Consider the following 19,597-nt stretch of genomic DNA (forward strand, 5'->3'; position numbering starts at 1 on the left):
ACCATCGCGGATAAATATCGGAATTATCGGGTTAACCCCGATGACTCATTGCCGGCGAATCCTCGGATATTCGGCCATAGATTCTCCGAGGATTCGTGGGCAATAAGTTGGTTATTCAACCAACCAACCCACGATAATTATCCTTCTTTTCTTTACGCATAATAGAGAACCACAGTTACCCCCATTATTCGTCAATTGCCACCGATACGTACGGTTAACCGTATCAACCTATCCCTTGGTGTTACCAACAGTAACCATCATACACGGACATAAACGCTGTGTATAACAATTGCCTGGTTGTCACGCCGCAAGCAACCCCACGGTCCCTATCTACAGAGGAGCAGGTGCCAAGCAGTTCTGAATTGTCTGAAACAGTACTAAAGAGCACTTGCATCGTTTTTCTTCAAGGATAGTCAATCTGCCTTGCCAAGGTAGACATCATCGCATGGCCGCAAGGGGCTGCGAGCTCTGGACATGGATAACAAGTAACGTGGAGACCGGGGGTCCTATCAATTAACCCTCCAAGGAATCTTAGACTAGGACTTTTACCATTTTGGGAAAGCGTTGACCGACTTAGATGCAGGGGAAGTTTGAAGTCAAGTTGAAATATGCTGTTGGTAGCAGATTAGACATGGGGCTTACCAGGAGACCATGTACGCACCAATCCGATGCGCCTGTCACCACACCTGCCACTCACCATGCCGACCCGGTACAATGGTCGCGAAACAAAATGAACCATCCGGGGTATCGGCCACGCCGATGTGAACCTGCATGCAGTCAATAGAAACTGGTGCTAGCCGCCATCCCGGGCCGTCTCGGGCCTGGCCGCAGTTGGTAGGCCGCTCCGTTGGGACCGGGACCATTTGAAGAGTTCGCCGATGACCCTAACACCGTTTGAAACATAATCCATGGAAATGAGCAGTTCATGGTGGGATTGTGATATCAGCCTCGCCGCGCTGACCTTTCCTGCGGCCGTGTTTAGGAAAAACACCTATTACGCTGGGTAAGTTGGCCAAACATGTTGGAGCAGAACCTCCTGACGCCGGTAATGGGCCGCAATGCCAGAAGGTAGGTATGATTCTCAAGGCGCAGTTGGCTGCCGTGTTTGACATGATCCGATGCAACGACAGAATTGCCTGAGACAAACTGGAAATACGAAGGCCCTAGCCAATGCCTGTTGCATGCAGCAACCCCATGGGCGTTACGCCCTTCTCCTCGTGCCTTGCTACGACACCAACGTCGCCCCTCTTGCCATCATCCACTAGGCCCTAGCATAATTCTTCTAACGTCCAGTCACCTAACTTGCGCAGAGGGACATCATCGATAAAGGTCGGCGTGTTCCAAGGATTTGCCCTTGCACACGGAGGTGCAAAACCAAATGAAAATAAGCGCCAGCACAAGGATTCCTGCGGAATGAAACCAACTTTGGACCCAATTCTGCACCGGGTATGTAGAGCAGATAAGGGGTGCTCAACTTGACAAGGAATTTGGCTAGCATTTTGACCATCGAGGCTGTTTGCGACGTGTCTCGGAGTCGAAGGGCAGGGACTTGGTCGCGACGACGTAATTCAGGGGCGCCTGATAGTATTTTAGCCGGATTGATCCTGATCAGAGCGAAAGAATAGCCACATACTCATGCAAAGACATAGACAGCAGCATACACTGTTGACATGGCAACAATGCTAGTCGCTATCGCAAACAAAGGACCAGGGCGAAGATCTGAGTGTCAGCGTACAAAAAGAAAGGTCGATTTGCGCGATGAGCCTTGTACATGCCGCCGTTCTGTATGGTAGTCGAGATGCAAACCCACGAACACCATACACATGTTCACGATGGCATTGGCGATGGTCATCGTAAGAGCTCACGGTACCGATGTCCTTGAGAAATGTGGCTACTTAGGTCGCAAAAGCTTATCATTTAGCTTATTAGGAAAACTTCAACACGGTCCCAATAACAGTTCGCTTCAAGTTGCTCACAGGCCACTTCCACTAGGAATGTAGAGAGCAGGCACTGGGTTGAAGAGTCTCAAGCCCAGGATCCCGTCGGGCTCGTCTGTACATTTGATAGCCGGGACATCATGCTGTAGGAGGTAACGTGGCCAAAAGTATAGCCATTGAGAATTATAGAGTGTGCCATCTGTCTTGTTGCTGGAACACATCTTCCGCGCCCGAGAAACAGAAAGAATATCGTAGAATATGTTCATGATATCTGAGATGGGATAAACTTTGCCCCATTTAATCTTGTTTTCTGTATTCTCAAATCACTTAAGAAGGCCAATAAGGAAGAGACTATTCGATTTGAGATATTCTCAGAGCTGCGGCGAGATGTAGTGGTGTTGTGAAATGGTATTCTTGGGAGCGCCCCATGTCTACAGCTAAGTGTTCATACACGGCTGACTTTGTGCGCTTATAGTACATTACCCAAGTTAACATGCACAGCCTTTGTCTGCGAGTAGGCGGCAAGGCCAGCCTCTCCCAGTTCGCGACCGATGCCACTCTGCTTAACACCACCGAACGGAACACGGATGTCCGAGTCATTGGAGCTATTAATCCAGACCATGCCCGACTCTAGACGAGCGGCGACGCGATGACATCGCTCGATATCCCTGGAAAATAGCGCCGCACCGAGTCCATAGGAGGTGTTGTTTGCCAAAGAAACCGCCTCTTCTTCCGTCTTGAATGGGGTTATGGCAACGAATGGGCCAAAAACTTCCTCTTGGAAGATTCGCATGTCCTTCCTCACATCAGAGAAGACAGTCGGTTCAATGAAAAAGCCCTTGCCGTCACCGACGTTCTTGTACGGAACACCGCCAGTCACCAGGCTAGCGCCTTCATCCTTGCCGGCCTGTATGTAGCCAAGGATCTTCTCATACTGCACCTTGGTGATCTGAGGGCCCTGGAACGTGTCATCGTCGAAGGGGTTGCCGACCTTATTCTCCAGGCAGATTTTCTTGAAGCGAGACACATAATCCTGGTAGACCTCTTCTTGGACCAAGATCCTGGACGTGGATGTGCAAATCTGACCCTGGTTGCTCATGATTCCGACGTGTCCCCACTTGGCGGCTTGATCAAGATCGGCGTCCTTGAAGACCAGAAGAGGTGACTTCCCGCCCGTCTCGAGAGTGATGTTCTTGATGTTGGCACTAGCTGCCTTCATGATTTGACGTCCAGTCGCCGTGGAGCCGGTGAAGGCAACCTTGTCAACGTCGGGATGGGAAGCCAGGGCATGGCCAGCTTCCCTCCCGAAGCCATTCACAATGTTGATGACACCAGCAGGAAACCCAGCTTCCTTTACCAGGTTCGCGAAGTACAAGATTGAGAGAGGCGTTTGCTCGGCAGGCTTCAGAACGACGGTGTTGCCGCACGCCAACGCCGGGCCTAGCTTCCTAAATGTCGGTTAGTTTTGACCCTAACATAAATCACACGGTCACTCACCATGCCGCCATCATGATTGGGTAGTTCCAGGGAATGATCGAAGCACACACTCCAACAGGTTGTTTCAATGTGTAAGCAAACTTCTTGGGTGTAGTTGGGATTGTCTCGCCGTGGATCTTGTCTGCCCAGCCAGCGTAGTAGCGGAGGGTGGCAATCGTCTCAGCGACGTCCTCGCCAAGAGCAACATTGTAGGGTTTACCGCCGTTCCAAGTCTCAAGAGTCGCCAACGCCGCTTCATGTTTCTCAACAAGATCGGCAAGCTTAAACATGAGCCGACCGCGGTCGGTATTGGAGATGTCCCCCCATCCGGGACCGTTCAGTGCTGCGCGGGCTGCTTTCACGGCCCTGTCAACATCGTCGGCCGATGCTGCCTCGACTGAGGCAATTTCAGACTCGTCGCTGTGAGTTGGTCAGCGGCGGCGAGCGATTGCTTGTCCATTGCATACACACCTTGGGTTGATGGCTGTGATCTTAGAATCGCTGTTTCCTTTGACAAACTCATTGTTAATGAAGAGACCAGTGGGGAGGCTAATCTTGGTGCCGTTTGGCGCGGTAAGATCCAAGGTAGCGGCAGACATATTTTATCAGTATAACTTATCACGACAGATTGCTTCAAGAATAAGAATATTACTGAGGGCGAGGTGTTGGGATGCAATGCCGCTTTCATGCGGGGCAAGAAACAGCCCGTCATTCTTATCTAAGTTGGAGAGCAATGGCCTTCCGACTGATGTGGTAATCAATATGATAACAATCACCATCTAACCAATAGGTTAAGTGGATATTGCAGACCAACATGAGCGGGGTTATCAACTGAGACTTCGTCCCTCAAGGGCGGCAATTGATAGGCAATTGATAAGCATTGCAACGCGGTCTCGGAACAGAGGATATTTTGGGGCGGTGCAAAAGGCTTCCCCGCGCCCTTCAGCCCTCAATGAGTTACAACCTGGATCTAATTAGTTACATCAATTATCCGTACATCAGTTCTAGATCGTCACAAGAGGTGCGGAGATGAGACACTCACTCAGCGAGCTAGGTGGTTCAACTCAAACTGAGCTATCCTAATTGGGTAACGATTTAGACCACTGGCGCGGGGTCCCAGAGATGCAACGTTAGACTGCGCATAACCAATCGCATGGGAAAATGTGATGCAGTAGAATGTCATTACTGTGACGAAATGTTGAGCTATCATGATGAAAGGAGGGGCTCTGCCGGATTCGTGAAAATGTCAGAATCTACAAGATGAGCGATATCGCAGTATAATCCTCAAGACTTTTTTTGTGACGCGGACCTGCTGCGTAATATCTACACAACTGGGGGTAATGTAGGCCACAGCCATGCTCGACTTTTCCAGAAATGCGCTCTCGTACTTGACAAAATCATCCGACTGACTCTGCTTCCTCCTGAAACCAAGCTGCCACGTAGGCAATGAAGTGCGATGTTACGTACAACTTGCAGAGAGGTGCATGCTAGGGGCAACTTAACACAAACTCCTAGAAACTTTGCGCCAATTGTCCATTGCGATGCCTCTATAAGCACATTGTGGCCTGTCCTTTAGGCAGGTAGCAACGCCTCAGCCTCGATCTCAACCTTCATGTCTTCCAACGCAAGCTTTCCAATCTGGACACATGTCCAGATAGGACGGTGATTGGGGAACAGCTTCTTGAACTGGGCAGTCATGATATTGAAGCTTGCGTCCATGTCGGTGTGGTAGGAGCGGATTGCGTAAATGTTGTCAAGTGATAAATCAGAATCAACGGCTTTGAGGGACTTCAAAATGTTGTCAAATGCAAGCTCGATTTGTTTCTCGATGTCGGAAGTGATGCCACCCTTTTCATCCCAGCCGCCCTGGCCCGAGGTGCGAACTATGTTGCCGAGCTTGACAGCTTGGGAGTAGTGGTATTGCTCGGCATTGATCTCGGTGCCGGGATAGTTAAAGAACTGAGCGGAAGGCATGATTGCGGATTATGTGAGGTCTCGATTTTCGACTTGTATGCCTGAGAAATGCGTAGAGACGAGCTTGGAGAAGGATCGTATCATGAGGCGGTGGCTAAGTCTACTACTTATTTACATCAAGTTAGCTACAAGCGACGGTCACGTCACTCTCCAAGCTTCATGCGGGGATATCACCTCTCTCCGGAGAAGACTGGGTGCTAGTTATCTATCGAAACGAGTATCCTGGTTGTTATCTTTGCTTGTGAGACATCAGCCTGGATTGATTTGTTGGTATCTCATGCAGTGTGGTCTTAATCAGGCCTTTCCAACTGTCTGAATATGTGCAGTGTCATGTCGTACACGTCGAAGTGGCCCATCGTGTTGCCCAAGGTAGTATAGCGGCATGCAAGAGAACAGGACTCAGCTTGGCTGCGTCATGCAAAACGCAGAAAATGGGATAATAGATGTCAGAAGAAAAGCAAATCTAAGGGGAAGTCAAAGCACGAAAACGAGAGATTATTTACCGTGCCAACGAGTCAATGATTGACAGGGAAATCATAGCTTTTGGCTTTCGTTGATTGATTACTAACATTCCTTAACCCCAAGAATGTTCCTCACGAGGGGTTACGCGGTTCGCTCTCAAGTCACAGCTGTGCAGTTTCCATCAACTAGGCTTCCACAGACTTTTCGAGTATGAATGAGAAGTTGTTTCGAGGCACCACTTGAACTGAAAGTGTAAATTTGAGTTACCGTAGCAGCATTACAGTCCCCACAGCTCTCAAGGGCGTACTCAACGTAGAAGCGTTGCCTTCGTAAACGGCGGACTCATCGAGCTTGTCTTAATTACAACAATAGGCAGTATCTAACTCGAAGTACTCAATGCTAACCTTGACACATATGTACAGTCTTATCGATATTACATCTTTGCATCTCTTCCGAGGCCAGTCTGGCCAATTGCAAACTCCTTCCTCTCATCTGCAGACAATCTGGTATCGGCAATCTCGCCCGTTTGTGATTGCTCTTCTACCGTCGCCAGCTTGTCTTCCTCGACGGGGACATGGTCTCTGACAACGAGCCAGGTGGGGTAAACGGCCAGAACTGCATTGTGTTAGTGATATCTTCCATCCGCAGTTAGGTATCGAATAGACTTACCCAAAAGAATGGTGTTGACAGCCAGCGGCACTCGCCCCCCCTTCCACTTCTGCGTGTTCAAGCCGAAGGAAATGGCCTGAGAAAAGCTCTCCTGGCCTCGCAAGATGCCGGAAAACCGCGCAAGCTCCGAAATGTTGTCAGTCTTGGTAGCCAGAAGGTAATATAGCCAGTTCTGGAGTCCCTGGCGGGCAAAGTCCCAAAGCAAAAGCACAAAGAAACCCTCCGTGAAGCCTTTATCCTCCCAGTCGTACGCAGGGGGTTTGCGGGTGTACTTTTCCTGTATGACCCATCCATAGACCCAGGCGATAATGTGCCACACAACGACGTAGTAGAAGCCGTAGTTGATGCGTTTTTTAACGCTCAGCTTCTTGTGGTCAAGAAGCATGCTCATGATCTGCGACGAGAGGAGGGTGCCGAAGTTGCTGACGAAACCGATGAGGGCGCGAGCGCGGACACCGAAGTAGTATGACTGGAAGTTCCCGCTATATTGGTTGAAATAGGCGGCCCAGAAGATGGGAAGAAGAAGAAGGACATCCTTTCTCTTGGAGACGCGGAGCAGCGCTTGGAACTCGGCCTTGAAAGACTTCTCTGCCTTGATGATGACCTTGCTGCCGTCGGATCGTTGGACCTTCTCGGGAGGTGAAAGGGCAAGGGCAAGAGGGACACTCAGACATTGCAATGCAATGAAGACCAGGTAGGTCTGGGATCCGACCTTGCCCTTGGCCTTCGCGGCGGCATTGTTGTTGAGTGCCAGGACGATAGCACCACCAACAAGAGGACCACCGGTTCTGAACCAGAGCCAGACTGTTGTATGTAATCAGTCCCCAGCCGAACTCTTAATCGTCCCCGCAATTAACTTACTATTCATATACTTGCCGCGCTTCGATGGCTCCGGGTAACCCAGTGCAACGGCACCCTCAGACGCCCAGAACAGGCCGGCAGAGATGCCACAAGCGACTGCCCCAACCAGTACAAACCACACGTTGCCGAAGCGGTTGTTGGTGTAGAGACCAGCCGAATAAAGGGGATAGCCAACGGCGCCCAACAAAAGTGTCCACGAGAGTCCGATGCGGTTCGCGATGGGTCCACCAAACAGGCAAAGAAAACCCATGAGACCGAAGACAAGCGCGTTGGCGGCGTTGACAAGGAACGGCTCCTGGGCACCACCTGCGCCAAGTGCGTTCATCGCATTCCACAGACCAGGCGCCATGAAGCCTAACGTTGCGTTAGTTACCGTGTGGTACCTAAGCGCCTGGGATGCAACATACCGACTCCTCCAATGACGAAAGCATTGAACAGGGTGCTGTGATACCACACACGCTTGACAGGCGCGTCTGAGGCCGCATCTTGGACCTCCGCCGGCGCAGACTTGTGTACTTCTTCGGCCATGGTTGTCAATGGTCAATTCGAAGACAGATGCCCAGCTCTGGGGGGAGTATCACAAGACGAACTCAATTCAAGCTATATAACTCTCTTTCCTTCGGCTTGCACTATCACAACAACTGTCAACAAGCTACCCCGACGCCACAAAAGTCCCTCGAAGTTCTGTCCGTGGAATGAACTCCTCATTCTCCGGTCAAATGACGAATATGCTAGTGCAACGTTGAATCCACCTCGTCAGCGGGAAGCGCGCAGCCTATTCGGCAGCCGACGATGAGGCTCCACTCAGCAGCCGATGGGCTGCCGACCGTCGGCCGTTTTCCGACGGGAAACTAACCGCAAGAAGGAAGCTCGTCGTCACATAAGATTTAGAGCACCATGGTGGATTAGTGATAAATATCACACATAGGAACAGCGGCTAAGGTTGAAGCTTTGAGATGAGAATGCTAGTATGATGTAGGAGATGCACAGATAGGTGAAAGAATAGTTAATGTAATCGCGATATAAAGAAATAGAGAAGCTGTTATAGGTTACAGGTTGCTGGTTATAGAGACTAAATGAGTAGAAGGCGGAGAGTTCTTATTATTATAGGATAACTACGGCGCCTAGTACGTAAGGGCGGCAGGCATGTGAGGAACAGTATTCTCTTATGTGGGGGATGAGCACACAGGTAGATAAAATAGTTCGTAACCTACGAGCAGATCACTTTAATTTAACAACGGGGTGAAGTAGGGCGTCCCAATCCATCGTTGACGCTTTCATTCTTAGCGAAAACTCGCGGCCGATGGCCCAGTTGACTTCGCAGCCGTACTGCATAGGCTCCTGTTGTGAGTCGTTAGCTATTGTGTGGCACCAGGGGTATAAGCGGCTGAAAAAAAAGTGAATAAGACTTACATCGAGCTGAATGTCGAGCGGATTCTGATGCGAGTTAGCAATGACACTAAGGTAGGTTTCCCGGTTAGTGATGCCGCAGTGATTATTTTCTTACGGATCTCATCAGTAATATCAGCTGGTGTAATTGTATGGCTGATTACTTGCCTTTCACCATCATCACATCGAACTGTTTTCAAAGTACAGTGTTGCTCTTGGCGAAGACGTCGCTGAGATAATCACTACTCTCTGCCACTCCATCGTTCAGATACGGCCGGATCACGTCTGACAGGGATGTTCCGGACCGCCACTTGCACCCTTGCGATCTGGCACCTACCTTACGGTGCCTGCGGCAGGTGTACTTTGGACGATTTACCCGATACGTCGCGGCGGCCATCGCGTTGACGGCCCTTTCCCAGCATGAGAACGACCGGGTTCTTCAAGACTTGGGGTGTCGTATGGATAAGTACAAGGAGCTTTACAAGCTGATATGCGTTAAGGACAAGGGAGTTCTCCAAAAGGAACGAGAATGGCATGAAGCAATTGGACGATAGTCTCGTTGACCAGGTTAAAGAGGGCGTCGTAGAGAAGCTTGCCTCTCTGGCCTCAGAAAAGTTGTATTTGTTCGCCAACGAGCCTTTAAGTGCTGATTCCTGTGATTGGATTCCACCATAGTAAACCTTGAAGGCCTCGAATTCAATAGTTCTATAACCGTTTTATAACCATCCTTCCTTGTCCATTCTCTGCCCCACCGCTAGAGCCTACAGAAGTGACATTATCTCCTGACCTCTCCCTCGCCTTCGCCTTGCGCGCAAGCTTACGCTTTAGCTCCCCAGATCATTATCCTCTCTTACCCAAAAATAGGAGTTCATAACATTCCTTTCACGACGAAATGCCTTCCCATGGCAGGAGGGCCAGGCCGACGTAGATACCCGTATTCGCCAGCTGTTCTGAGCCCATTCATTGTTGGATGGCCCTCACTGACACTGGCCGCAATTACAGACCCGCCCCGTCATCTCTTCCTGACTATGGTGCATCGAGCACGGCCGCTCGGTCCGGTTCACCGTCGAGTTCGATGCCGAAGATCAAAAAGAATTGAAAGGGGTGTCATAGGAAGGGCAAGAAGGGTGATGAGAGGCACGGTTCCGTGATTGGTTCTTATAACGTATTCAATATAGTCTACGCGGGGTTTTCATTTGATAACTATTTGGGAAATGAAACATGCCTATTCACGTAGACTTATGTCTGTACCTAAGAGACTGTATGGCGTAATGGTAGACCCAGGTAACAACAATAGATATCCAGATGTTCGGTATCTTTTCTAATTATATCTTGAACTGTTTTGCGTAATCCGAGTCGCTCTTTGGGTGTTGTACCAGTGAATTTCCATGCGACACAATTTGATCCCTTATAGAGGGCGGCTGGTGGCCTGCCTCATAGAACCAGGCCCGACATCATGACCCCCCTCGCAGGGGCATTTCATAGCTTGATAGGCCGTATCCTACTTCATATTCAAGGGGCTTGGTCCTCTGTATCAAGATGTGCGAAACTGGAAAAGACATCGGCCGAGTCAGTCTTACGGTCTCATAGTCGTTCTAATAAGGATCGCTAGCAAGTCAGTTCGGGTATAGGTGGTCCAGCAACGATGAACCCCGGCGGGTGACAATCCGTCCGAAACCTTGGTTGACGTCCCGTCGCCAAGCTGGTCCAGGTTCCAATCGGAGCCGTGCCACAGAACCCGCGGTGGCCGGGCCAGTCAACCTGTTCTTGAATCAGTCTGCCCTATTCCCTCGGCAGTCTCTGGGCACCGAGCTCTGAGCATTTGCGCCCGGAAACATGAGGTTTGCCGGGCCCGCGGGTCCATCAATCGGTAGCTTTCGGGGGCAGCGATGCTCCACCAACGACACGTGGCAGCCCGAGCCCAGGCGGCCCGCTTCAGGGCCTTGCGGCCGGCGTAGATCCCCTGTGGTGGTGGTGGGCGGGACGCCATCGCTTTCGTCCTTGGACGAGTGATGGCCAGGGTATGTGGGTTCGAGGACTCGAATGGACAGTCTTGCAGGTCAATCACTAAAGACGCGGCCGTTGTGTGTGTTTGTGTAAAACGATGGGGTCGAACAAGACAACACATTTCGCAACGTGAACGGATTCCAGTGGTCAACTGTGGCGGCATCGTAGCGACTCCCCCCTATCTTCCAGGTACCGAGGCGCCTAGATTTGTGGCCGTGAGCAGCGATTCGTCCGGGGAGGCTTGCTTCATCGAGCCTGATTCCCAAAAGTCAACAGCGGACGATGCGATATGCGACTGCGACCTACCATCAGCTGCTTGACTTCCTAGGAACGGTCGGGTATTCGTTAATCTCCCCGTTGGGCCATTGGTGCGAGGGACAGACTTTCACATGCGTCGCTATGTATCGCCAGCACACCCCTGTATACGAATACATAAACTACCATGTCGCATGCTTCCCCCACCAGCCCATCAACGGCAACTCAAGCCAAGCAAATGGGACTGATCAAGCAAGGCCCCAGGGTACCTAGAACTTAGAAGTGAGCCAAGACCGGGGCTCGGTTCTTGGGAGGGTCACACTGTCACTTGTGGCAGTCCTGGGACTTGGGGAAACGGGTAGGTTAGGACAGAACCGGAGCGCGAGGGGGGCCAGTCGGAGAGGACGATCCTCGGGCTGCCGGCTCCACCCCGGGAAGTTCTCTAGCTCTCATTAGGCAGTTCTCACGGCAAAGACGGGGTTCCATAAAAGTCAGGCCACCTTGGGACGGCCGGTCTCCATCCATTCTCGAATCGTCTCTCCTTTTTCGGGGGCACCGTTTTTTCCCAGCCCACGACTAGACATGCTGGGCTGGCTGTGTGACCCTGTGACATTCTACTACCTACATCGTAGGTAGCCCAGAGTTGACTGGCGGCCATGTTGGTTCAGCTTCCATGCAAGAGACTCCGAGGATGAGCGGGTGCGTCCCCCTCGCAATCCGCTTGCGGAGCACATGATGGCTTGCTGTGCATGTAAACTCGGTGATGCTTCTTTGCGACAGACCGCTGTCAAACTCTACTTGGATCCAACCCGTCCACGCCCGAGGGTGTGAGCGTGTCTCTCGGAGAATGTGTCCACACTGCCGCCGGGCCGTTGTCGGTGGAGGTGAGGTAATCCGCCCTGGGCGAGGTTCCCAAAAGGGTCTTTCAGGTATGATCCCCGGGTTCCTCCTTTTGTTGATTATTTCTACCCGTGTTGGTCCCGCGGCTTGTCCATACTCCCTCCCTCTCTTTCTCTCCCACAACATGCTTTCCTTTCCCTCTTTTTGTTTCTTGCCGTCCCGATACACTTCTCTTTTCCTTCTCTGTTTTGTGACGGACTAGACTGAATAGACTTTGAGCGCTCGTGGTCGCAGCAAACCACCGGTCCAAGGTAAGCCGCCGTAAACCTTTCCCGCCCTCGGGCTCTCATTCGGGCCAAGATATCCCTGCCGCGTCCGCGCACTCGCTGACCGGGCCAGCGCGCCTCCAGATAAGATCCCTTACATGCCAGAGTAAAGCGACCACCGAGGCGAGAAGAACTTGAAATAGAAGAAGAAAAAGAAGAAGAAGAAGAAGAAGAAGAAGAAGAAAAAGTCATAATCAGAAAGCAATAACGAGCACAAAGACCCAAGACCCGGAACCAACGGCAAACAACCGACGCAATGGTCCTCATCACGCGCGCCATATCCATCACCAACTTCGCCGTCGCTTCCTCCGCCCTCGGCTTCCAGGTTTTCGTCCTGTACCCCTGGCACGAGCAGCTCTCCCACGACTTTGAAGAGCTCAAGAAGGAGCACCTCCGCGTCCTCGACTACGTCAAGGGCGTCGACGCCGGTCTGAGGAAGGGACAGGGCGGCGCGCCCAAGGGAGAGTCGCTCTTGGAGCGTCTCGGCTACAAATCGTAGGTCCGTTGCCGCCCTCGGTGGCCTGCTGTTAATTGGTATCTCCCTCTCTTTGGAGGGGGGGGGCTTGAACTTGTTCGGGATCGGTCTGTCCTGTCCATCCCCGTCCTTCATTCTTTTTGGTCCGACATTCGTCAAATGAGAGAATAAAAGAGCTTAATATACCCCACGATGTACCGTAGCATCGCGTCCATGCCGTGTCTTTGTGCTCGGTCCCTCGGCTCCCGATGTGTTACCCATCATAAGGCCCGGCGCAGAACTCATTCATTTTCGAGCCATGCCGCGCTCTTCGACATGATCCGTCTACAGCTTGAGGTCAGCGGTGGGGCCTACAACGGAGAGTAGTTTGTGAACGAAGGTATTCGAGCCGTTGACGCGGAGCTCCATACGACGATTTGTGATCGCTGGCAACAACTTGGTCCTCGATAGTCATAGCCTGCCTCCGACACTGAGCCAACGAAACGCGGTGCATGCAATATTACGTGGAGAGTGACCCGCTTCACTGCTGCCAGATTACAGGCCCGTAGTCGGATCCGGACCGGACGCAGCGATATCGGGATAACGTGCCTTCATTACCGTCTTTCTCATCATTCATCACTGCAGGCTGGACGAGAGGGGTCTGATTCGGCCCATTTTAATCTCATTGAATAATAGCATATCACATCCTCGATCTCTTCGCCGAGGTCGCAAGCATCAGCCATGTAGGGTATCGCGAATTTCAAGTACTCAATCGCTCACCACGTGTTGTATCAAGCCACCTCGCTCTGCGTCACGCCATTCCGTCCCGGGGGGGTTTGACCTTTATAAAAGCCACTTGTTTCGCGTTCTACCAAAGCGCACATCAGCTTCGAGTTAATTCAACCCCGGCAATTCCGATGCCACTTCTCGATGCCTGTCACGAGGCCATCTCGGTTCCGTACAGTTGCATTAATCATAGGTCGTCGTCTTGAGAATAATCCAGCTTAGAGGTAGCTCTCCTCCTCGGCGGGCCAGGTGCCGATCCAGGCGACGAGGAAGATGAGCAGCCACATGATGAGCCAAGTGGCCTGGCCGCCGGAGGTGCCGAGGCCGACGAAGCTTCCCACAAGTAGCGCTGCGTGGACGAGGGCAACCACCAGGAGGAAGAGGTCAAAGTGCAGTCGTCCCTGGAAAGTAAATGTACGGTCAGTGTTAAACTCTCAATTTCATGTTCAGCCCCGCCGCCCTCGTTAGAGGCTCACTCACCAGCATGACTCCGAGAACCTTGCGGCGACCCTCGGCCTGGCCGATGACGGCGAGGCACCAAGCGACGAAGAGAAACCCGATGACGCCGAGGACGATACCCAGGACGGCGCCGAGGACCCGGTCGTGGGCGATGTCGCCGACGACGCCAATGACGGACATGGCGGTGCGGGTGCCGAGGGTGATGTACATGCACACCCGGCGGAAGAGGACGGCCTTGTCGGCGGCGTTGAGGCTGTAGGCCTCCCATAAGAAGGACCGGCAGCCACGCATGTTGGGACACGCGCGGTCCCTGAGGCTGCCGCCCCGGGACTGTTCGTTGCCGGCGGCGGCGTTCTGTTCACCGCCGTGTGTCATGGCCTGGTATCCGAGGGCGGCGCGGTGGTTTCCGAGAATGGGCGCGGTGCTGTCGCCGTCGCTGTCGGTAGAAGAGAAGGCGGAGGAGAAGGAACCCGTGTCATAGGCTCGAGAGAGGCTGCTGGTCGCGCCGAGGTAGAGCAGGCCGGGGTCGGTGCCAGGGACGGGGGGCATCATAAGCTGCGAGGGAGGGGGCGCCATGACGTGGGCTCCTCTTGATAATGCCGGGCTCGTCCGACAAGCGAGATGGAAGTCTTGGTGTTTGGTCCTTTCGTCGGGTCTTGCGGTAAAGGGGGGAGAGGATTGTGGACCTGGTTGTTGGTGGGAAGGGGATCGTGGGTTTTACGAAACGACAGGGGAGGCTTGCCGGTCTCACCCGGGAAGATCGTAAGAGTTTTGCAGATGTTTTCGATTTCGATTTTGATTCTTGTATTTTGTGTGGTTCTCGTCTTCATCTGGTGGGAGTAGTAGTCCTGGTCGTGGTACTTGAAAGGGCGGGTGCAGCAGCTCGACTGGACCAGCTGCTCCCGCTGTTCTGAGTCATTTGGCCATGTCATCACGAATGAGCCGTGTGGCTCGCTAGGAGAATTGACCGTTGTTGTGTATTCTGGATAGTGACGATACGTGTTGAGGCTGACCGGACATCAAAGGAACTCTCTTGCAGAGCCAAGAACGGGTGGTGACAACTGTGAACTGAGTCATAAATGTTCACAAAGACTGTTGTGGGATACCAGGATGATCACGGAACGAGACGAAGGCATCCCTCGTTCATATTGATATATGTCGGGGCTTGAGATACTCTGGTCGTTCCTCTGCTGGTATCTAGGCCTCTAGTCCGAATCCCTTCATTGCTAATTTCGACGGCAATATAGACCCTTGAGGCGCTTTGATTTCAGGAGAGTGACTGACCCGCCTCGCGCGGTTGATACCGATAAGGCCTGTCCAATGTGGAGATGCTCGTAGATCTACACCCGGGTTGTGGGATGCTATGGCGTCTTGGCGTCTTGGAAAGTAAGCTCCTGTTCAATTGAGAAGTGTGCGTAAGGCCATGATATAAGGTCATGATATAAGGTCATGATATAAGGTCATGATATATAGGCCGTATGCTACTCCGTACATCTATCCGTGTAACTGCTTGGGCAGCTGATTTGCAGGGACGGGGGTTATTTCATATGACCCCTGGGGCCATAACATAACATCATGGGAGAAAAGAAGAATGAAAACGTGATGAAGCTACGAATGCTATGATACAAAGGAATTTGCATTCCTCAAAGAGCCGTCATTCCCCCAAAAGACGTCAACCCCCAACTCCTCAAACCACAACAGTACTGGTACTCAGGTCCAAAGCTTCTGTCTCAGATCCTCCGGGACTGCTTGTTTGTTGCTCGTCGAATCAACGACCACGATGGCTCCCGTTCCCCGCTCGAAGACCGCCGCGCAGTGTCGGCCCCCGTTCTTCCGGACCGCGGTCCGGAGCTCGCCGAGCACGGTTGCCAGCTTCCGCAACGTCTCCTGGTGCGTGGCTTCCCATTCGGCGAACTGGGCCTTCGCGTCGGTGATCTTCCTGCTGTCGAACTCGCCCCCCGCGTGCCGGCCGACGATGAGCCAGGGCGTCCTGCCGAACCAGAGCTGCGGCATGAACTGGCCGATGGCCTTGTTCTTGGCCGCCGACTTGATCTCGGCGGCGGTCGACTGGTCCATCACCCGCGCTCCGTCGTAGACCGTCTCGACCTGCACGACCGGCGGCGGCGGCGGCGGCGGCGGCGGCCTTTTGGTCTCGCCTCGCTGGGCACCCTGCACCGACAGCTTCTCCATGCGCGGTACCAAAGCGTCCAAGGGATCGAGCTTTTCGCCGTCTGGGTCGTAGCTGGCATCCACCTCGAACTGCACCGCGCAGCTCAAGGCTCCGAGGGGATATCGCAGGGTACGGTGGTGACCCAAGCTTTGCTCCAGGCCGGCGGGAAACTTGACGGAGGCCTCTTCAAAGTTCCTGCCCCAGCCGGTGTTCCGCGACCCGCAGATGATCTCAAGGGTGCGTTTCTCGCAGCGCTCGACGATCAGAGTGTTCCGCACCAGGTGCAGGTTGAGCCGGAAGTCCTCCCGGATCCGGCCATGGCAGAAGTTGAACAGCTTCCGAAGGCTGTTGCGGTTCGTGACGACGTCGATCTCATCGAAGGACACATCCGGGTTCATGAAAACCGCTGCTCGGAACATGGCCTCGAATGGGTGCCGGGGCAGCAGGTGGGTGTTCTGGTCGACGAAGTAAGTTCCCTTGTCGGGCGGAAGGGTCAACGGTAGGCTCATGTCCTGCCAGACGGCCGCGAAGCCTGTTCATGATCAGTTTCGGCCAGCAAGGCTAGAGGGCGGAGCGGCATACCGGGGACTCGAATCGTGAGCGGTCTTCCTCTTTGCCAGTTGTAGCTGCACACGAGCTGGTAGCCGGCCTCGCTGCTGACTGCTGTCGTCGAAGGCACGATGGCCGACTGAACGATGGTATACACAGGCTCCACTGGCTTTCGGATCTGTTTCCACAGCCAAGCTCGCTTTGGTGCTTCGACAGGCGGAGGGCGTCCGGTGGTCTTTCGAGCCTGTATCACGTCACTCGATGTCTTGTTGATTGACAGCGAAGTGTTTGCGCTGGAAGGAGTGCAGCAGGAGGCGCGTCCGTTGTGGGCTCGATTCTTGTCAGTTTGATGCTGCGCCAGCGCTGCAGCCGACTTGAAGCGCCGACCGCAAGAGCAGGGAATCATCGTGGCGTGGGGTTTTTCAATAGTGTGAAAATTATGCTTATTGACATAAAGACAGTGTTGGTGACTATGATTGGTGTGAGTTGATGGATAGTGATGTGTATTGTGGTGCCTGTTGATCTGTTGATGTGCGTTGGCGAGTAGAAGATATTCTCAAGGCCTTGAAAAGGTAAACAAACAAGAAGTGAGAGCTGCAAGGAAGGAAAGTTCTTCTTTTAGGATCAGCCCGTCTCTAGATGTCGGCCAGCTCGAAGACGGCCAACGGTTGGCGCCAACACTGAATGCAGGGCGGGGTGACATGAGGAGATTCTCTCCCACCCTCTATCGGCCTTGCATCAAATATGGTTGGCTGAGAAGCTTCAAGCCTATCTTACCCAACCAGTGAAAAGATAAATTGTGACCGTGATAGTTGCTACGTCTTGCACCGACAAGGACTGGTTCGGACTCTTTGTGCAGCCAGAAGGGCAGGCTTTGATTGACATTTGAATCCCAAAACTATAGACAATGCTGGCGGTCACGAGATGACAATGTAATGGCCGGCCAAGAAAGAATACATGCTTCCATCAAATCGTATTATACTAAATCCCTCTTTCCTCATCAAAACGCCGTATGCGCCAATCCTATACATCTATGCCGAAGCCGTCTTTTCGATCTCACTGACACCCACTTCAGACCCCTTCTCGGACAGCCTGTCGCTCTGGTGCGCCCTGCGGGTCAACCCGGCAACCTCAGTCTTGCTGAACTTCCTCGCCGGGATGCCTTGCTCGAACAGCACCTCGAGCTCGCCGTAGGTGCGGCCTCTGGGCTCGGGCAGGCGGAACCAGGTCCAGACGAAGCAGGCGGCGCAGCTGCCGGCCCAGAAGAGGCCGCTCTTGGCGCCCCAGTTCCACGCCGAGGGGTTGAGCATCAGGGGCGTGAGGATGTTGGTCGTGATGCCGGTGATGTTGTACAGGTTGCGCGCCAGCACCACCGTCTTGGTCCGGAGCCGCGTCGAGCTGAGCTCGGACACGAGGGAGTAGCAGACGGGGCCGACGGTGCAGTCGTAGAAGAAGGTGTAGACGAGGAGCAGGCTGCCGATGGCCCACTGCGCCGCCACGTTCTCCCTGCCGGCGAAGGAGACGAGGCCGATGGTGGCGAGCACGACGCACATGACGGCCTGCCCCGTGAGGTACAGCGTCCGGCGGCCAAAGTGCTGCATCAGGAACCACGAGAAGACGGTGCCGACGGCGCCGATGGCGTACTGGCCCAGGGACATGCTGAACGAGTTGGCCTTGTCCATGCCGGCCTGCTGGTAGAAATACGTCGAGTACCCCATAAAGGTCGAGCCGCAGAGCGTCTGGATCGCCCAGACGCAGCAGACGACCTCGGTGCGGCGGAGGTCGATGCCCCGGAAGCAGTCCGTGTACTTGGTGCCGCTCTGCGCGGCCTTCTCGAGCGCGTTGGTGTGGACCATCATCGAGACCGTCTCGTCCGCGTTGAAGCCGGGCTGCGCGTTGCGGCTGGTGAGGCGGAGCAGGGACGCCTTGGCCTCTTCGAGGCGCTCCTTGCGGACGAGCCACCAGGGGGACTCGGGGGCCACCAGGATGCCGATGATGAGCGGGACGGGCCACATCCACTGCAGCGCAAAGGGGATCTTGAAGCCCCATTCGTCGGTACGCTGGATCATCGCGCGGAGGACGCCGCTGGCGATCAGCTGGCCCATGACCCAGCAGAGGTTCACGTAGGTCGTCTGCGACGCGGGGTTCACTTCGTCAGCCGGCGTACACCAACAGGTTGTTTGATTGACTCGGAGGCGGCGGTGGATGGATGGATGAATCTTACCAGGTACGCGCGTAGATGCGTCGGGCAGACCTCGGAGGCGTAGGTCACGGTCAAGGTCTGGAATATCCCCCACGGGATGCCTATCAGGATCTCGCCCACCAGAAGCTGGACGAGCGTCTCCGAGAAGAAGATGATGAAGATGAAGGCGGTGACGGCGATGAGGCCGCCGACCATGGTCTTGCGGTAGCCGAAGCGGTCGGCGATGAGGCCGTTAAGGAAGAGGCCAGTGATCTCGCCGACGAGGGCGCCGTTACTGAGGCCGGCCTGCCAGGCGGCCGTCAGCTCGTAGGAGCCGTTGGGCTGGCGCTCGCCGAACTTGCGCTGGAAGACGTCGTACGCGTAGAGGTTGCCGATGAGGGTCTTGTCGAAGCCCTCCATGACGACGGCGGTGCTGAAGAAGAGTGACCAAAAGATGGCCTTGGGGTACAACCGGATGGACTGCATGAGGCCCATGCCGAGCTCAGCCTGCGTCGCCTTGGCGGCCTCGGAGGCGATCTCGGCGGCGGCGGCGGCGCTGGAGTCGCTGCCGGACAGTTTGCGGGTCACCACGGGGTCGGTGGCGACGGTCATAGCAGCCGGCGCCGCCTTTGGCGCGGACGAGCCGAAGAGCACCATGGCTACGGGTCGATGCTGGGTTTGTCCGGAAGACCGAATGATATCGGGATGGGACGGTTGAGTTGATGGGATGAGTGCCGCGAAAGAGACGGACCCGAGCTCGGCCTTGGAACGGTTCGAGCTGGTAGAATGGGGGGTGCTGCA

At 53.9% G+C, this 19,597-nt stretch overlaps 9 protein-coding genes across 9 annotated transcripts; 2 read left to right on the forward strand and 7 right to left on the reverse strand.

The window, feature by feature from the left end:
• Positions 1-2,406: 2,406 nt before the first annotated feature.
• LY79DRAFT_588540 (aldehyde dehydrogenase) lies at positions 2,407-4,012 on the reverse strand (the record flags this gene model as incomplete). Its single annotated transcript, XM_060560926.1, has 3 exons — positions 2,407-3,385; positions 3,435-3,833; positions 3,885-4,012. The coding sequence occupies 3 exons, from the start codon at positions 4,010-4,012 to the stop codon at positions 2,407-2,409; spliced, it is 1,506 nt and encodes a 501-aa protein (XP_060416558.1).
• Positions 4,013-4,574: 562 nt separating this feature from the next.
• LY79DRAFT_546719 (endoribonuclease L-PSP) lies at positions 4,575-5,534 on the reverse strand. Its single transcript, XM_060557252.1, has one exon. The coding sequence runs from the start codon at positions 5,385-5,387 to the stop codon at positions 4,986-4,988; it is 402 nt and encodes a 133-aa protein (XP_060416559.1). The 5' UTR covers positions 5,388-5,534; the 3' UTR covers positions 4,575-4,985.
• A 421-nt stretch (positions 5,535-5,955) lies between these two features.
• LY79DRAFT_546721 (major facilitator superfamily domain-containing protein) lies at positions 5,956-8,032 on the reverse strand. The gene is made up of 4 exons (XM_060557253.1): positions 7,787-8,032; positions 7,380-7,733; positions 6,519-7,322; positions 5,956-6,464 (listed from the first exon to the last, which is right to left on the reverse strand). Exons 1-4 carry the CDS (start codon positions 7,905-7,907, stop codon positions 6,283-6,285), a joined length of 1,461 nt encoding a protein of 486 aa, XP_060416560.1. The 5' UTR covers positions 7,908-8,032; the 3' UTR covers positions 5,956-6,282.
• Positions 8,033-8,904: 872 nt separating this feature from the next.
• LY79DRAFT_546722 (uncharacterized protein) lies at positions 8,905-9,488 on the reverse strand. Its single transcript, XM_060557254.1, has one exon. The coding sequence runs from the start codon at positions 9,163-9,165 to the stop codon at positions 8,965-8,967; it is 201 nt and encodes a 66-aa protein (XP_060416561.1). The 5' UTR covers positions 9,166-9,488; the 3' UTR covers positions 8,905-8,964.
• An 86-nt stretch (positions 9,489-9,574) lies between these two features.
• LY79DRAFT_546723 (uncharacterized protein) lies at positions 9,575-9,974 on the forward strand. Its single transcript, XM_060557255.1, has one exon. It carries the CDS (start codon positions 9,671-9,673, stop codon positions 9,917-9,919), a length of 249 nt encoding a protein of 82 aa, XP_060416562.1. The 5' UTR covers positions 9,575-9,670; the 3' UTR covers positions 9,920-9,974.
• Positions 9,975-12,159: 2,185 nt separating this feature from the next.
• LY79DRAFT_101538 (uncharacterized protein) lies at positions 12,160-12,907 on the forward strand. Its single transcript, XM_060550628.1, has 2 exons — positions 12,160-12,181; positions 12,286-12,907. The coding sequence occupies exon 2, from the start codon at positions 12,453-12,455 to the stop codon at positions 12,693-12,695; it is 243 nt and encodes an 80-aa protein (XP_060416563.1). The 5' UTR covers positions 12,160-12,181; positions 12,286-12,452; the 3' UTR covers positions 12,696-12,907.
• Positions 12,908-13,654: 747 nt separating this feature from the next.
• On the reverse strand, positions 13,655-14,471 carry LY79DRAFT_577925 (uncharacterized protein; the record flags this gene model as incomplete). Its single annotated transcript, XM_060559921.1, has 2 exons — positions 13,655-13,837; positions 13,917-14,471. The coding sequence occupies 2 exons, from the start codon at positions 14,469-14,471 to the stop codon at positions 13,655-13,657; spliced, it is 738 nt and encodes a 245-aa protein (XP_060416564.1).
• An 896-nt stretch (positions 14,472-15,367) lies between these two features.
• Positions 15,368-17,434, reverse strand: LY79DRAFT_602861 (uncharacterized protein). Its single transcript, XM_060561858.1, has 2 exons — positions 16,648-17,434; positions 15,368-16,597 (listed from the first exon to the last, which is right to left on the reverse strand). Exons 1-2 carry the CDS (start codon positions 17,018-17,020, stop codon positions 15,606-15,608), a joined length of 1,365 nt encoding a protein of 454 aa, XP_060416565.1. The 5' UTR covers positions 17,021-17,434; the 3' UTR covers positions 15,368-15,605.
• A 211-nt stretch (positions 17,435-17,645) lies between these two features.
• Positions 17,646-19,408, reverse strand: LY79DRAFT_511020 (alpha glucoside transporter; the record flags this gene model as incomplete). The annotated part of the gene is made up of 2 exons (XM_060554215.1): positions 17,646-18,746; positions 18,839-19,408. The coding sequence occupies 2 exons, from the start codon at positions 19,406-19,408 to the stop codon at positions 17,646-17,648; spliced, it is 1,671 nt and encodes a 556-aa protein (XP_060416566.1).
• Between the last annotated feature and the right edge of the window lie 189 nt (positions 19,409-19,597).

The sequence above is a fragment of the Colletotrichum navitas genome, assembly GCF_030913465.1.
Source record: "Colletotrichum navitas strain CBS 125086 chromosome Unknown LY79scaffold_15, whole genome shotgun sequence".
NCBI lineage: Eukaryota > Fungi > Ascomycota > Sordariomycetes > Glomerellales > Glomerellaceae > Colletotrichum > Colletotrichum navitas.

Excerpts from the sequence above, each read along its gene's own strand:
- LY79DRAFT_546719 (XM_060557252.1), bottom strand. The coding sequence starts at position 5,387 with ATGCCTTCCGCTCAGTTCTTTAACTATCCCGGCACCGAGATCAATGCC.
- LY79DRAFT_546721 (XM_060557253.1), bottom strand. The coding sequence starts at position 7,907 with ATGGCCGAAGAAGTACACAAGTCTGCGCCGGCGGAGGTCCAAGATGCG. Across the intron at positions 7,323-7,379 it reads GCGCGGCAAGTATATGAATA|TCTGGCTCTGGTTCAGAACC; the intron begins GTAAGTTAATTG and ends TACATACAACAG. Across the intron at positions 6,465-6,518 it reads TGTCAACACCATTCTTTTGG|TTCTGGCCGTTTACCCCACC; the intron begins GTAAGTCTATTC and ends AACACAATGCAG.
- LY79DRAFT_546722 (XM_060557254.1), bottom strand. The coding sequence starts at position 9,165 with ATGGCCGCCGCGACGTATCGGGTAAATCGTCCAAAGTACACCTGCCGC.
- LY79DRAFT_546723 (XM_060557255.1), top strand. The coding sequence starts at position 9,671 with ATGGCAGGAGGGCCAGGCCGACGTAGATACCCGTATTCGCCAGCTGTT.
- LY79DRAFT_101538 (XM_060550628.1), top strand. The coding sequence starts at position 12,453 with ATGGTCCTCATCACGCGCGCCATATCCATCACCAACTTCGCCGTCGCT.
- LY79DRAFT_602861 (XM_060561858.1), bottom strand. The coding sequence starts at position 17,020 with ATGATTCCCTGCTCTTGCGGTCGGCGCTTCAAGTCGGCTGCAGCGCTG. Across the intron at positions 16,598-16,647 it reads GCTCACGATTCGAGTCCCCG|GCTTCGCGGCCGTCTGGCAG; the intron begins GTATGCCGCTCC and ends GATCATGAACAG.